This window comes from Diplotaxodon limnothrissa, linkage group LG10 (assembly GCF_057381915.1).
Source record: "Diplotaxodon limnothrissa isolate DT_005_m linkage group LG10, D_limnothrissa_male_GT1.1, whole genome shotgun sequence".
Lineage (NCBI taxonomy): Eukaryota > Metazoa > Chordata > Actinopteri > Cichliformes > Cichlidae > Diplotaxodon > Diplotaxodon limnothrissa.
In genome coordinates, this window is record NC_140605.1 from 11,573,769 (window position 1) to 11,590,680 (window position 16,912).

At 45.8% G+C, this 16,912-nt stretch overlaps 2 protein-coding genes across 11 annotated transcripts in view; one reads left to right on the forward strand and one right to left on the reverse strand.

Moving 5' to 3' along the window:
- Nucleotides 1–296: 296 nt before the first annotated feature.
- The window catches only part of slc8a4a (solute carrier family 8 member 4a), a 29,561-nt gene continuing 12,945 nt past the window's right edge, over nucleotides 297–16,912 (reverse strand). For 7 of the 10 annotated variants that reach the window (XM_085364386.1, XM_085364395.1, XM_085364393.1 and 4 more), the window contains exons 5-7: nucleotides 11,648–11,747; nucleotides 4,134–4,406; nucleotides 297–676 (exon numbers count right to left, since the gene is read on the reverse strand). In XM_085364386.1, the coding sequence (XP_085220512.1) occupies nucleotides 297–676; nucleotides 4,134–4,406; nucleotides 11,648–11,747 (753 nt within the window). Of the gene's footprint in view, nucleotides 677–4,133; nucleotides 4,407–8,927; nucleotides 8,930–11,643; nucleotides 11,752–16,912 lie in introns of all 10 variants that reach the window. The other 3 variants (XM_085364396.1, XM_085364388.1, XM_085364389.1) reach the window with 3 other exon arrangements.
- LOC146623928 (E3 SUMO-protein ligase ZBED1-like) lies at nucleotides 15,563–16,828 on the forward strand. Its single transcript, XM_085364397.1, has one exon. The coding sequence runs from the start codon at nucleotides 15,808–15,810 to the stop codon at nucleotides 16,690–16,692; it is 885 nt and encodes a 294-aa protein (XP_085220523.1). The 5' UTR covers nucleotides 15,563–15,807; the 3' UTR covers nucleotides 16,693–16,828.

Consider the following 16,912-nt stretch of genomic DNA (forward strand, 5'->3'; position numbering starts at 1 on the left):
ATTTATGGTGATAGAAATGATTAGATAAATGTGTCATGTGATATAATATTTCAAAAAAGGAATAAAGTCAAGAGAGCTTCATTTTCAGTGGCTAAAGCTATCCTTCACAGCATAGGTGGGAGCAAAGTACCAAAGTCCAAAGAATCAGAGTCAGTCAGATACTGTGCCGTATTAATAATAACTAATGATACAAATAGTTATAAACCTTTGTGAAAATAGACAAAAACGGAGAGAAAACACGTTCAGTAAATTGTAAAAACAAGGAAAGGGCTTGTGTCTGTGCCTTTCCCTCTGTCTCAGAAGCCAGGCACGTGGCAGTACGCCTCCAAGGAGGACAACAGGATGTAGATGAACCAGAGAGAGAGGAAGAGGAAGAAGGTGAGAAGCTTGGCTGTCCGTGGGCCACCGAGCTCTCCTCCAGACACGGTGGGACGTCGGCGGTAGAGCAGCACCAGCACGCACACCAGCGCCATGATGGTGAAGAGGGTGACAGAGAAGGCCAGGGACCCCGGGTTCACTTTGAACACCTTGCCTTTGGTGTACCAGTAAACTGCTGCAATGGTCCACGCCACTCCGATGCCTAAGAACACGTTGACCGCATTGCTGCCCGTCACATTTCCAATAGAGGCGTCAGCATATTGATCCTGGATGGCAGCCACCTTACTTGCAAAAGTGTCTGTAAAAGAGAGAGAAATAGGCAAATATATATAAGTAATCAGTAATGTGCACAGACTGAGTACAGGTGCCACAAACACCAGGGACTGTACAATAAGCACTACATGTATTTAAGGAAATTCAAGCCTTAATTTAGGAAGTACCGCCATTATTATACTGTATATAGTTTCCCAATTTCAAAGGCTCAAAAATAATTGACTTACAAGTAATTTCATGGCCAGATGAGGCATATTTACCAAATTAAGCCATTAAAGATCTGGAGTTGATTTAGTAGTTGTGACTGGAACTCTTAGCATGTAAGTCCAAAGTGTCCGTGCAAGTGCAACGAGGCCATGATTAGGCTGAAAGTTCAAAGGAAAAACTTAGGAACACAGCCTAAGCTGTAAGAGTGGCCAAATCAACAAACTAGATCATGGTTACAACGAATAAATGGACTGTTCAGCTCAGCAATACCACACATCCCAAAAGACTACAGAAGACTAAAGTGTATGATTGCAGAAGTTATTTCTTGGTTGGTTTCATCGATTCTGTCAAGAACACTCAATAGGAGGTATAAAACTGGATTATTTTATGAATCTACAATCAAGACATGCTTTTTGGAATGGAAATACAAAGACAAGAATAACAAGGTGCAAACCTCTGGTTACACTTAAAAACATGAAAGTCTGATTAGGCTTTCCTGGAAAAAAGGGTTGTCAAAGAAAACAAAAATCATACTCAGATATAAATATAAATAGATAAATATAAATAGATAATAAAATTAACATTGTATTAAGATAGTCATTTGAATCACTACTGATACAAACTCCCTCAAAAAGAGAGACTCAAAAACAAGCAGCAGCTGGAGATGGCTGGAGTAAAGGCCTGCCAGAATAATGCAAAGGAAGAAACACAGGATTAGGTGATGTCCATGTTTCCAGTCGTTGACTAAAAAGGGTTTTCATTCAAGTATTAAAAACAACACTTATATTTAAAGTGATGTTAGTTGTGTTTCAAAATTGTCGTAAACAGTTATTGTCTTGATGCATGCTCAATCATCCAGGTAAGTAAATCCCAAAGGGTTGAGACACATTTTTTCTAAACACCACATCTCCTTGGCTTTTAAACATGTTGCGCCAAAAACTGGTCCACCTCAAGGATTGGGTCCCCTGACACAAGCAGAGTAGTGTAGTGTACTCTGTTAAGTACCTGGAGGATTGCCATGATTTATACATGGCAAACAACCTCTGGGGAAGTGGATGGCACAACCTCGTCAAGCCAGGACTCCGCAGTCTATTTACACCTAGAGGCCAGTGGACACTCTTTTAATGATGAGGATGTACATATCCTGGACAGGGAGGAACGCTAGTTTGAGCGCGGAGTCAAGGAGGCCATTTACGTGAAAAAAGGAAAGACCATCTCTGAATTGAAGGGGGGGGGGCTAAGGGTACATCTTTCACCATCTTAAAATGCCGTGATTGCAGCCATTCCCCAACTCTCTGTGAATGGTACTCCTGGCCATTGATCAGTGGGCTTTGATCAATGGTCTAATTTTGGTCTAATGTTCATAATTCCACACATTGCCGAAAACCCAAACAGCACACGCAATAAGAGGCTTTATCTAAGCGTCCTGTTAATGTTGGTGGGGCGTCAGTTACACAATGGACCGAAAGCCAGCACAACAGAGCCAGCGGTGCACGGGCAAGAATTCATTTCTTACTTGGAAATTCGTCGAAATTAGTTGTGGTAGCTACCTGGGCTATGTGCCACTTCAGTATCTTTGATGTACTATTGCTGTGTGATTTATTACTATTAATGAAGGCTGCATTACAACCTGCTAGCTGCAAATAATCACGTGCAGTTCTGAAAGCAGACAGAAAGAAAACATATTACTGATACAGAAATAGTTTTCTACACGAGATCACTGCAAAAACTGCAGCCTTACCTAATGTCCACCCTACTGTTACTCATTTTATATTAAGATTTTAAAATCTAGTTGGTATTGCTTTCAGAACTGCACATGATTATTTGCAGCCAGCAGGTTGTTAATGCTATCCATCAAGTCTAACCTCAGCTAATGCTAGCTAACAATGTTAGCTCGGTGGCGAGTAGCCTTCAGTAATAAATCACACAGCAATATTACATTCATGTAGTTGTAAAAAGCAAGACAATATATTAGGTAATCCAAAGTATTCAGAATACGTTACTCACATTGAATAACTTAACGGAATTCATTACAAACTACATTTTGGGCCATGTATCCTGTAATCTGTAGTGGAAAATATTTTAAAAGTAACCTTCCCAACACTGTTTGTTGATCAGTGGTCATGACAATTTGCATATTAATGATTAGCAACCTCACAGCCCCTTGTCCAGTGGGCTAATTTCAGTCATTGTGCGATGTACTGTTTATAAAGCTGGGGAAACCTGCAGTCAGCTGAGACTGAAGAAGTCACTTGGATGAGTGACGAAACGTTTCTCCCACTGAAAATGCTGCGTCCAGATGAACAGAATCAACCCAGATTTTTGTGAAACTCAGTTATTTAAAGCTGAAAATAACACAGTTTTTGTGTAATATTGTTCTCATAAAACAATAGCCACCCATGGTGCTCTGTGTGTACGTTAATTGTTATTAGGCTGTTGTAGTCTTGTGGCCCTGCATTAATGATTAGAAGGACCACATCCTATATGTGGTTATGGGAATACAGCCAATAGCCTACTGTGAAACTGCAAAATAGAAAACTTTCTCTCATTGATGAAACATTGTTTGGCTCGTAAACAGATCTGACTTTTACTCACAGTAAAATAAAAATGGGCCCCCAGCTGTCAAGGAGTTCAGGACTCAAGAGAAATGCCGTTATGTATCAAATAATATATGTGTAGCTAATAAACTGTGACTCTGTATGTGACAGATCACTTGTCTGCAGTGTAAAAAAGCACAATGTTGTTTTCTGACTGTCAAGAATAATTATTTTTAAGCTGGCTAATTACTGAAGTCAAGTTCAGGGATCATTGAACAACTGAAAACACGAGAATTTGACTCTTATATTAAGACCTAGTTTACATTCATTAATGGTGACTTTTTCAAAAAGGGGGGCTTCATGGCTTTCTCTTATTTGGCACGGGATTTTTTAGGGAAGCATGAGAGGATAAGAAGGAGTCTCAAAGCGTGAGAGTTGGCAACCCTTGTTTATTAAACCAAAACCTAATTTTCATAGTCATTTTTTGTGTTCAGTGTTAGTGTTTAGGAAATAGCAAAATGGGACTATAATTAGGGCGAAACTAACAAGCGAAACAAGGTTTTTTTTTCTGTTTACAACTTGTTAATATCCAAGACATGAGCTTTGGAGAGAATCCCTCTGACAGCACAGGTGGGGGAAAAGGTTACGCAAGCAGCTGCTTCTGCCACAGGGGAAAAGCCCAGAGGAGACACAGGACAAGGCCGCTGGTAGGACTGAACGACAAGCACAGATGCCCACCTGGAACAGAAGTGCCGAGGGCCACAAACACCACTGCGGTGACCGAGTCTTTGAGACCGACTGTGCAGCCGAAATGTGAGGCCAGGTCCCCGGTCACAGCTGTCAGAACGCCAATGAGGGAAATAGAGACAAAGAAGCAGGCCCAGCCGTTCCAGTATTCAGTCGGTGGGACGAAAGCAAAGAGGACCTTCCAGAAAACTGTCAGGAAGTGCATAATGTAATCAAAGCAGGACGGCAAGCGTTCCTCCCCGCTCTCCTCCTCATCGTCGTCACCTACCAAAGACAGAAAAGATGCATGAAAGCCTGCGAAACACAACCTTCATTTAGACCACTGTTTGGCTTTACAGAGCACCGTAAAGCCACCATGAAATTGATATAATTTTAGTTTCAGTTACTGTGTTTGTTCAGACACTGGCAGTTTTGGGAAATGTTCTACAGATACTGTAAAATGGAGAGAAGATTTAATATGCACTGCTGTTGGATGAAACTGTGAATGTGGATATTGTTTGGACAATGGCTGCTTTTGTGGTATGTGGCCATTCACGTTGTTATCATAGTCATTCTGTGACTGCTCTATACTGCTCCTGTTATCTACAGCCAAGAAATCATTGTTAAAGCCAAATGGGATTTGGACCAGTTGTGCTTAGATAAGAAAGACGTGCAACAAATACACCACAGGAGGACAGGAATACAGTGGCTTCAATACAGCAGTCATCGCAGTTGTCACAATTCAGTGCACTACACACATGCGGGGGGCTCGTAGTTAGTGTCACACCATTTAAAAACAAATGTGTCATCGTGCGACCAAAGCACTGTCATATGCTGTGGGAGTGTCTGGTTGGGCGTGGTCCAGGTTCCTGTCATTTGTCCCTGGGAGTGGAGTTGGCCAGCTCATCACCTGTTGTCAATCTCCGGGGCTCCACCTAGAGGGTTTTTAAGCCAGCACGGCCTGCCACTCCTCGCCAGTTCGTCCTGCTACCATCTGTGGTAAACTCGGCCTCCTCTGAGCTCTGACTCTGTATATCTGGACCTTGGGTTAATATGTTTTTGTTTCCTGTATTCTTCAGATTCTCCACCCATCGCACTCACCAGTAGTGCTGTTTTTGGTCTCCATCCTGTCCTCCCATCTGCTCGGAACCCGAGGATTATATACTCCACTTCTCCTCAGCCTGCCCTTCAGTCTGTATTCTCCACCTCCTCGGAATCTGGACCGGACTCTCCACTCTTGACCCTCTTTGGAATACACCCCTGGCAGCCTTTTCCCCGTTAAATGACTAGGGTCGCCAAGTAAGCCCAAGACTATTCACTGGCACTCCGTACCTTTGTCCCTTACTCGTTTGTTTCCCATTCAGTAACATTTCTCCCCTGTGTTTACAGAAGTTCCCGTTAGAAGTCTCCCCGTGCTCTACGCCGGTTTCTCCGCCCACGGATTTCCTTTAGTTTTCTGCGTATGGTTTTTGTTAAACCCAGTTCCGTTCACGTTTTGTTCTTTTCAATAAATTATACACAGTTCTAAGCAAATTGAGTCTGCTCTTGAGTCCACCGCATTCTCGTCCGTGACAGAACGAACTGGCCACTAATGGACTCAGCGGACCCAATTCGCGCCGCCATTAACAAACAGGGCGCGGTGTTAGGACGGCATGAACAGACTTTGACGTCCTTAATGGACCAGTGTAATGCTATCAGTGAAAAACAGGAGGAGTTACTTACCCGGTTGTCAGAAATCAGGGAGCCTAATCCACCCGTTTTTCCTAGTCAGCCGGGACCGTTGCCTGCACCCGCCGTTGCGCGTCCTGAATCGGCTTATCGGGGCATCTCTTCTCCTCCACCGGAGCCTTTTCATGGAGAGCTGGGGCTGTGTGGGGGGGTTCCTGTTTCAGTGGTCGTTGTTCGTCAATCGCACGCCGCACGCGTTTCCTAATGAGGCTGCCAAGATTTCCCATTTTGTTGGGTTGCTTAGGGGTAAGGCGCTTGCGTGGGCTGAGGCGTTTTTGTTTTCTCATCCTATTGCCTCGTGTTCCTATGAGGACTTCCTCAAGGAATTCAAGGCTACGTTCGCTCACCCGATCTCTGAGGGTACTGCAGCTAAGAGGCTGTTGGGACTCCGCCAGGGAAAACGCAGCGTTGCGGAATATGCGATCGAGTTCCGCACCGCTGCTGTTGAGGCGGGTTGGCCGGATGCTGCGCTGCGGGGTATTTTCCTAGCGTCCCTTTCCGAACAACTGAAGGATCAGCTGGCTGTGCACGACGAGCCGGCCACGTTTGAAGCGCTTGCCTCTCTTGCTCTCAGGATCGATAGTCGACTGAGGGAGAGAGACGCTGAGAGGCGGTCCAAACCCTCTCCGTCTCTGTTTCGACCCGCGGCCGTTTCGGCGTTACCCCCGTCGCTTCCGGTGACATCATCCGTCCGTTCCCGATCTCCTTCCCCTGAGCCTATGCAGATTGGCCGCGCTCGGCTCACTCCTGAGGAGCGGGAGCGGCGTTTCCGAGCCGGAGAGTGCTTCTACTGCGGGGGAAGCGGCCATCGCATCGCTGTTTGCCCAGTCCGGCCAAAAGGCGTGGCCCGCCGGTAAGTCCGGGGTTACGGGTGGGCAGTGTTTTTAAGAGTGATAAACCCCGTTTTTTGCTTTCGGTTTCGTTGATGTCCGGTACTAAGGCTCATTCTCTCCGTGCTCTCGTTGACTCCGGGTCGGAGCAGAATTTGATAGATGCTGCGGTGGCTAAATCGTTCGATTTGCCCCTCATTCCGCTCGAGCCTCCGATCCCGGCCGCCGCTCTGAATAATGAGGTGTTCGCGATGATCACTCACCGGACCGCGCCTGTCAAGTTAGTCACGTCAGGTAATCATCAGGAAGACATAACTCTCTTTGCCACCTCTTCCCTTGACGTGCCAGTGATCCTTGGTTTTCCGTGGTTGCAGAAGCACAATCCGCACATTGACTGGGCAGGGAAGAAAGTAGCGAGTTGGAGTTTGTTTTGTCTCGCCAACTGTTTAAAGTCAGCTCTGCCCTCGGGGGCTTTTGTTTCTCCTCCAGTGGTTGTCTCCCCCCCTGACCTTTCCCCTGTCCCTCCTGAATATCATGATCTACAAGAAGTGTTCAGTAAAGACAGGGCTCTGTCGCTGCCTCCTCATCGGCCCTATGATTGTGCTATTGATCTCCTCCCCGGTGCCCCTCTGCCCTCCAGCCGTCTCTATAACCTGTCCCGTTCGGAGAGGGGGACTATGGAGACGTACGTCCGGGATTCGCTGGCGGCCGGTCTCATTCGTCCTTCTTCTTCACCGGTGGCCGCTGGTTTCTTTTTTGTTTCTAAAAAGGATGCGTCGCTCCGGCCGTGCATTGATTATAGGGGCCTTAATGCGATCACGATTAGGAACAGGTATCCCCTGCCTTTGATCAGTTCAGCTTTCGAACCCCTCCACGGGGCCACTGTCTTCTCTAAGTTGGACTTGAGGAATGCATACCACCTTGTCCGCATAAGGGAGGGTGACGAGTGGAAGACTGCTTTTAACACTCCTCTGGGGCATTTTGAATACCTGGTGATGCCGTTTGGCCTCACCAATGCCCCTGCAGTCTTCCAGGCACTGGTGAATGACGTGCTCCGTGATTTTTTGAATGTTTTTGTGTTTGTTTATCTGGACGACATTCTGATTTTTTTCTCAGTCCCTTGAGGAACATCGGGTGCATGTCCGGAGTGTGCTGCAGCGACTGTTGGAGAACCGCCTTTATGTGAAGGCCGAGAAGTGTGACTTTCATGTCTCGTCTATCTCGTTTCTGGGCTACTTACTGGCGGAAGGGCAGGTGAAGACGGACCCTGTAAAAGTTAAGGCAGTGGTGGAGTGGCCCGTTCCTGGTTCGCGTAGACAGCTGCAGCAGTTCCTTGGCTTCGCAAATTTCTACAGGCGTTTTGTCAGGGACTACAGTCGGGTGGCTGCGCCTCTCACTCGCCTTACTTCCTCCCGGGTCCCCTTCGTTTGGTCCCCCGAGGCTCACTCGGCCTTTGCCACACTCAAGCGACTTTTCACTTCGGCTCCTGTTTTAGTCCATCCTGACACGAGTAGGCAGTTTGTGGTGGAGGTTGATGCTTCAAGTGTGGGGGTGGGGGCTGTGCTGTCTCAGCGTTCTGGTCCTCGTGGCAAGCTCCAGCCCTGCGCCTATTTTTCTCGACGCCTTTCTCCTGCCGAACAGAACTATGACGTTGGGGATAGGGAGCTCCTGGCCATTAAGTTGGCTTTGGAGGAGTGGCGCCACTGGCTGGAGGGGTCGGAACATCCATTTATCATCTGGACAGATCACAAGAATCTGACTTATCTCAGAACGGCTAAAAGACTGAACTCCCGCCAGGCTCGGTGGTCCCTTTTCTTTGCTCGATTTAACTTTGATATTTCCTATCGCCCTGGTTCCAGGAATCTTAAACCCGATGCTCTGTCTCGCCAGTACTCCTCGGACTCGGACTCCCGGGACCCGGAGCTCATTCTCCCTTCCACCTGCAGGATTGGCTCCCTCACCTGGGATGTGGAGGAGGCTATACGCCAAGGACTACGGGACGACGTTGATCCGGGAACCGGCCCGCCCGGTCGGCGTTTTGTGCCCTCTGCCGCCCGGTCAGCTGTTATCCATTGGATCCATACAGCCCGGTTTACTTGCCATCCGGGAGTGAGTAGGACCACGGCTTTGTTGAAGAGGTATTTCTGGTGGCGTTCTATGGACAAGGATGTGAAGGCTTATGTAGCTGCCTGTTCCGTTTGTGCCCGTAACAAGACCTCTAATCGGCCCCCGTCTGGCTTACTCCGACCGCTGAGTACCCCGCATAGGCCTTGGTCTCATATCGCCTTGGATTTTGTTACCGGCCTCCCAGCCTCTTCGGGGAAGACGGTGGTTCTGTCCATAGTTGATCGGTTTTCCAAGGCGGCTCACTTCGTGGCCCTGGACAAGCTGCCGACGGCTGCAGAGACCACCCAGCTCCTTACAGACCATGTGTTCCGTCTTCATGGCATACCCTCGGAGATTGTGTCTGACAGGGGGCCTCAGTTTGTCTCCCGAGTGTGGAAGGCCTTCTGTACGGCCCTGGGTGCCAAGGTCAACTTGAGTTCTGGTTTCCATCCGCAGACCAATGGCCAGACTGAGCGTTTGAACCAGGAGTTGGAATCCGCTCTTCGCTGCGTCTCGTCACTGAACCCGGCGGCCTGGTCGTCTCAGTTGCCTTGGGTGGAGTATGCCCATAATTCTCTCACGTCTTCGGCGACGGGTTTGTCGCCCTTTGAGGCCTCGCTGGGATATCAGCCACCGTTGTTCCCAGAGGATGGGGCGGATTTGGCTGTTCCTTCGGTCCAGCATCACCTTCAACGCTGCCGGCGGGTGTGGCGGAGGGTCCGGCGGGCTCTCCTTGCAACTGTCGACCGGCAACGGGATTATGCGGATCGTCGCCGCTCTGTCGCTCCGGCGTATCGGCCTGGACAACGGGTGTGGCTTTGTGCTAAGGACATTCCCTTGCGGTCGCTTTCTCGAAAGTTGGCTCCCCGCTATGTTGGCCCCTATGAGATCACTGCTGTCGTCGGCCCCTCGGCGGTCCGTCTCAGGCTCCCGGCTTCCTGGCGTGTCCATCCGACGTTTCACGTCTCTCAAGTCAAGCCGGTCCGTAGCAGTCCTCTGTGTCCACCGCCTGTTCCCCCGCCTCCCGCCCGGCTCGTGGACGGTCATCCGGCCTATTCGGTCCGGCGGATCGTTGACGTGCGCCGCCGTGGTCGTGGTGTCCAGTACCTGGTGGACTGGGAGGGGTATGGGCCTGAGGAGCGTTCTTGGGTTCCCCGGTCGCTCGTTCTGGATCCGTCTCTGATCGCTGCGTTTCGTTCCTCCCCTCGCAGGGCCCGGTCTGGGGGGTCGCTGGGTGGCGGCCCTTGAGGGGGAGGTACTGTCATATGCTGTGGGAGTGTCTGGTTGGGCGTGGTCCAGGTTCCTGTCATTTGTCCCTGGGAGTGGAGTTGGCCAGCTCATCACCTGTTGTCAATCTCCGGGGCTCCACCTAGAGGGTTTTTAAGCCAGCACGGCCTGCCACTCCTCGCCAGTTCGTCCTGCTACCATCTGTGGTAAACTCGGCCTCCTCTGAGCTCTGACTCTGTATATCTGGACCTTGGGTTAATATGTTTTTGTTTCCTGTATTCTTCAGATTCTCCACCCATCGCACTCACCAGTAGTGCTGTTTTTGGTCTCCATCCTGTCCTCCCATCTGCTCGGAACCCGAGGATTATATACTCCACTTCTCCTCAGCCTGCCCTTCAGTCTGTATTCTCCACCTCCTCGGAATCTGGACCGGACTCTCCACTCTTGACCCTCTTTGGAATACACCCCTGGCAGCCTTTTCCCCGTTAAATGACTAGGGTCGCCAAGTAAGCCCAAGACTATTCACTGGCACTCCGTACCTTTGTCCCTTACTCGTTTGTTTCCCATTCAGTAACATTTCTCCCCTGTGTTTACAGAAGTTCCCGTTAGAAGTCTCCCCGTGCTCTACGCCGGTTTCTCCGCCCACGGATTTCCTTTAGTTTTCTGCGTATGGTTTTTGTTAAACCCAGTTCCGTTCACGTTTTGTTCTTTTCAATAAATTATACACAGTTCTAAGCAAATTGAGTCTGCTCTTGAGTCCACCGCATTCTCGTCCGTGACAAGCACAGCAATTAGTAGAGCTACCATTCCAGTGACAGCCATCGCTGAGGGCAGGAGATTACATTATAATTTATAATATCATCATATTTTTCATAATACAACTCAGACCCAAACTGTGGAAGTGAATGAGCACTAAAAAATCCTGACTTTTCAGAAATTTTGTGCCAATTTGTCATCATATTCATCTTCATATTTTAGATCAGTAAAACCTTCAGCATCTTTGAGCAATCCTTTTCAAATCAGAGACATGCTGGAAGTGTACTTTCTATCTTAAATATGCACATTACAAATGCAAATCTGAGTTTCTCCATCCAGCAAGAGAGAGAAAATAAAGAAAAGAGTACATTAACCAAATGACACATCACGGGAGTCTAAGTGAGCTTTTAGCCCAATGATTTGTGCACTAGTGCAGATCTAAAAGGTTCACAGACAGCTTTGGAAAGACCCCCCAAAAAAGATTCACCATACCACAAACATCGTCATAAATTCTTCAGAACCATTAATTGTTGAGGAAGAGCCGGCCCTTTTAGTTTTTATGATGAGCCTCATCATGCATTTTTAATAAACTGTCTGGATTTAAATGGATGAAGCAAATAAGCTCAGAATGATCAAAAATGAATTAAAATAGCATTTGTTTTTGTACGCTCTTTCAACCCTTTCCGTTAAACTGGGGATGTTTTTTTCTTTATGCAATCTTAAACGGAGCATTTTAAATTTTATTTTAAAGACATATCTAAGTGAGCGCTGCACAACAGGCGGACCGGGTGGACCGGATCCAGCCTGCAGGCTCAATCTTCTTCAGGACTGCCTTCAGAGGGATGAACAGATGAGACATTTCAGGACGCCGCGACTTACCTGCACTGACAGTGACGGCACTAACAAACTGCTCTCTCCAGCTGCTGCTCCCTACAACAAGAGCCAGGTTCGTTTTCTTGATCAGCTTGTCCACTGTGCTCTGCAAGGAAAGCAGAAGAAAGGTGCATTAACACACACTGAATAACATACTCAGTACAATCTTAGTGCTGTATGACACTGGGGACACTGATGTGGTGAATCAAGATACAATTACCAGCTTCTGTCCTCCCAGTGTGAAGCAATGGTGAGTCACCAAAACAGATGCGAGCACAAAATCCCAGTAGCCCCCAGGAGAAAGGGAGTGTGCAAGGGAGTGTGCGAGCATAAAGCTGCTTTAAAGCAGTGAAGAAACACAAGCCAACTCATAAAACTGCAGCTGTTAATATCACTGCAGTATCATGTTACAGCTTAAATGTTCCTAAATTGTCTCAGAGCGCTGCACCACCCATTTTAAGCTGAAGGATCAGTTTACTTGCGCAGAGGATTGCAGTATGAATCTGTGGTATCTGTGTAGCTCCAGCACAAGTATAATGGCGATGATGTCATAGTTATCTGATAAGGGTTAGCTCAGATTGTGACTGGAGACTACACATCAAACAGGGGGTTATTTATTTCATGATCACAAAAATAAAATGCCATCACTACATGTCAGTCATTGTTTTTTTGGATTATTGTTTTAAAGCCTTAAGTTGAGTGGACAGGTCACATTCTTTATTTATTTAATTATATTTGCCAGAGGTGACCTTAAAGTGGAGACCCGATGCTAGCTAGCTTTGTTAGCATGATAGCATGACACATTTATTAGCTGTACAGGTGTATTGCACAGCCACAGGTTCCTAGAACCATAATATTATTTCCCGTAATGAAAAAAACAAAAACAAAATGCTAACACAGACTTCTTTTCCAGGACTGAAAAAAAGTGATTAGCCACTTGTATACAGCTCATAGCTGTTAGCTAATGAGCATGTGAAGGCGCAGTCAGATATAGGTTTGCCAACCGTCCTTTAAAAAACGGAATGGTCCCGTATTTAGAAACAAAAGTACACGTCCCGTATTGAGCTAATAAGGGACGCACTTTGTCCCGTAATACAGTGAGAATCAAAAGTAGTCTATAAATGTTTATGGAATTAACGCTTTGTTTGAAAACATAATTCCCAGCCCCTCTCCTGCTTTGTGACCAATGAGCTGACAGCACACTTATGACAATTCGAGTATGACAATTCAGATTACCGGAAGACAACAGATCCACAACAACAAGCATGGCCAACAAGGAAACAAACGCCGACACTGCGGTGCAAGTCTCGGACGACAGTACACGGTTGTTGTGGTCGTGATAATTTTGTGATGCCACATCGAAAAGGCTCGGATGAGCTTTCCAAAGTTCTACAAGTTGTGCCTCCATCGCTTGTGTCCAGATCACAGGCTGCACAGCCGTGCTGCTCCATCTTTTTCACCGACGTTTACGTGTTTGCACGTGAGCAGTGTGAGCGGCTGTGGTGACACCCTCACGAGCGATTGATGATCGGGAGCTGGTCGTGAGGTGTTAATCGCTTCTCGTTACCCCACGTATACTACACGATGCACGATGAAGGCCAAAATCGGGCCGATCACCAAATCGGTCGCACGACTCAAAAATCGTCTCAAAATGGGCCAAAAATCGCACAGTGTAAGCCCAGCATTAGAGCAGCAATGTTTGTTGCTCAGAGAAAGAAAAAAAAGGCTGCAAAAGTACAGGGAGGAATGGGAAAAGGAAAACACCTGGCTGGGAAAATGCACGATAACACCTTTAAAGCGCACTGCACTGTGTGCCGGCGCACTTTTTCCATAGGCATGCTTCTAGTGGTGGGCACATGAAGAACATGAGGGGCGTGAAAGCTCGGGGAACCCTTAACCAATTTTTTGTCCACCAGGCCACGGCAGAAGCAGATATGGTATGTAAACACTGGTTTGTTTTTTTTAAACCCTCTGGTTAAGGTTAATATGGGCATGTGCAGTGAATATCAGCGCTATGTGGCCAGAAGTGTGATAATATAATTTATTTTGTGTAATAAACAACTGCAAGGATAGATGATTACAACAAATAGATCACTAATACATAAAAGTAATACATAGATTAATAATGATGATGAGTTAAGATGCGTAATCATGGGAACAAGCGGGTTTACAAACAGGAGCAGCTGATTAGCATTAGAAAAGCTGAAATAATACCTCAGCTGAAGCCAATTGTACTAAATGCACTAAATGTGCACTGTTACAAGAATATTTTTCTTTCTATTGTTTTCTATTAATTTATATAATTTTAAGTTAAGCAGGACAGAGTTCTTTTAAAGAAAGATTTACTTATATTCTCAAAAGTTAAGCATGACAGGCTTCTGTTTAAGAAAGAGACCTGTTTTACTGTGTTAATGTTGTCATTTTGAGCTAAAAACAAATGCCTAAATGATCATTTGTTTCCCATATGGTCATATCACAAAGAATATGCATCTGCTTAAATCAAATTCAAGTCAAATGGTTAAAAAATAATTTCACACAAAAAAAAAAGAGCTACAAAATTCACCACACTGGGAAGGGTGAACTGGCCACGAGGTGTCCCTTATTTATTTTTCAGGGAGTTGGCAACCCTAGTCAGATATGCCCCTTCCTCACCACTTGTGGTTTCAAAACACCAACATGGCATCTTGTAAATAGGCAGTACTTACTTACTAAATAGTAGTAAATGATGGAACATGTAATCTATACCACTACTGTTGTGCATTTATGACTCACTAGATAAGCACTGATTAGGCTCTATTCATGAACAGAGTCTATTGATGGATGAATCTTCTCTCTGTGTTAGGAAGCACCTGCTTTTTTGACTACTACTGAAATGCATTCGGCTAGCCATGCCTAGCTTCGACCTTCAAGGTAAAAAGAGCATTATTCTACCTGCAGGGCTTACAGCGGAGCACAAACATTTGTTGATTGACAGTTGTGCCGATATTGATGTTTGTGTACAACTATGTGATAAAGAATATGGTCTGTTGTTTATTACAGCTCATCCAAGAACTCCAGATTTGGTGAGTGACGTATTAGTATTTTATTAGCAGGACAAATAATCAGCAGGTCATTTTGTTGCTGCCATATAATCTATGGATGCTACTTGCTAACCAAGGTTGCTAGCGTTAGCTAGTACGTTAGCACACCACTCTCTCATCAATCAGATTTTCAGCTCCAAATGGCACTGGCACCACAAATTTAGCTCACAGGCAGAGTTCAGTGACTTTTCCTATGTGTCAGCACCTACCCGTCACAGAAGACACCGTGCCTCTAATAAAACATAACTTAAAGTCTGGATATAACTTAAAGTGAATTAAATAAATAGTCATCCTCAGCACATTTTTCATGAATACCAAAATTAGCAGTAGCAATCCCAGTGCCTTTTCTTACCGGGCTGCAAATTTGTTTAATTCTGTTCTAAAGAGAGTTTCTGGAAATGAGCTTGTTTTCAGAATTAGCAGCATTTTTTTTCCACTACGTTTTTGGCTTGCTTCCTTGTCCAGCTTCTGAGGTTGCCACTTGGGCCTAATATCATGTTGTGTTAAGGTAACTGAAGTTTCTTTCTTTTTTAAAAATTTGTACTTTTTCCCGAGTTGAGATCGATCCACTGCTCATCCAGTCCAAATGTCAAAGTATCCTTCAGCAAGATACTAAACCCTGAGTTGCTCTCAACACATCCATCGGCATGTGAGTGTGTCTGTGGACGTTAGATAAAGTGCTTAGATGAAAGTGTTGTATGAATATGTGTGGAACTGGGTGAATAAAACTTGTAATAAAAAGTGCTCTGAGTGCTCAAACCGAGTAGAAAGGTGCTATTTAAGTACCGGTTCATTTACCATTAGGGATGTAAGAAAATATCGATACAACGAAATATCGCGATATTTCGCGCAATGATACTGAATCGATATTTAAAATCACTGTTATCGATTTTTTTTATTGAAAAATGACATGCATTTACTGTTTATTTCTTTTGTATGTTGGAATTCAAACTCCGGCCACTGGTTTGCAGTTTACCACCTTTACTATGACGTAAAAACGAGGTCTCGCGATAACTGTAGAAGCCTCTAGTTTGCCAAAAGAACGAAGTAGAACAGTCAGTGGACGTGTGTGATACTAGCTAACTGATGACTGAAGAGGAGAGGATACAGCCGGCCCCCGCAGCTTTCAAAGCTGATGTGTGGACTTATTTTGGATTTAGGACAAAAGAAGGCAGTAAAGACTATGACAAGAGCTATGCAGTCTGTAGAATCTGCACCGCCAGAGTCAAATATTCCGGTAACACAACAAATTTACGAACACACGTGTCTAGACACCATAGCGACGTAGCGTCAAATGCTAATTTTAAAACGAAACGAGGTGATCCCTCTCAACGGACAATTGAAGAAGTTAACTTTTCGAAACTACCAGCAACTTCAACTCGTGCAACAAAAAAAACGCAGTCAGTACTTGTTTTTATTTGCAAAGACATGCGCCTTCTGAGTGTTGTGGAGAATAAAGGATTTCGTAATATGATTAAAACGCTGGAGCCCCGTTACACCGTTCCTTCTCGACAACACATCACGGACTTCGCTCTGCCAAAGTTGTACCAAGAAGTCAAAGCGACAGTGCTGGACTCTCTCAACTCGGCTGAGACAGTTGCTCTGACATGCGACGCTTGGACTTCGAGAGCCACTGAATCGTACGTAACTGTTACAGCACATCACATAACGGACCAGTGGAACCTTCAGTCTCATGTACTACAAACCCGAGCCATGCATGACAGTCACACAGGTGAGCACATTGCAGTGTTACTAACTGACGCTGTGGCTGAATGGGGATTGAACGCAAAGGACCTTGTTGTTGTTGTTACCGATAATGCACCAAACATGGCTCTCGCGGCTAGACTTGCCTCAGCTATCCAAAGTAGCAAGGAGTTTCCTATGCATTCCTGGAACAAGTGTCTCTGCAGAGAGAGTTTTCTCCTCTGCAGGAGACATAGTAAATGCACAGAGAAGTGTCCTGAGAGCTGACCATGTCGATCAGCTTGTATTCCTGCACAAAAATCTGGAAATTGAAAAATAAACACTGAGAAAACACTACACATGTAAAATCTCTGATATGAGAATGTTTGACATTTTGGTTGAGTCTCATAAGCACTTTTATTTAGATGAGTAAATTCCTTTTTTCAGGTTGTACTAAAAGTGTTCCATTGATGGACACTGCAGAGCTGTACTTTATTTTATTAACACT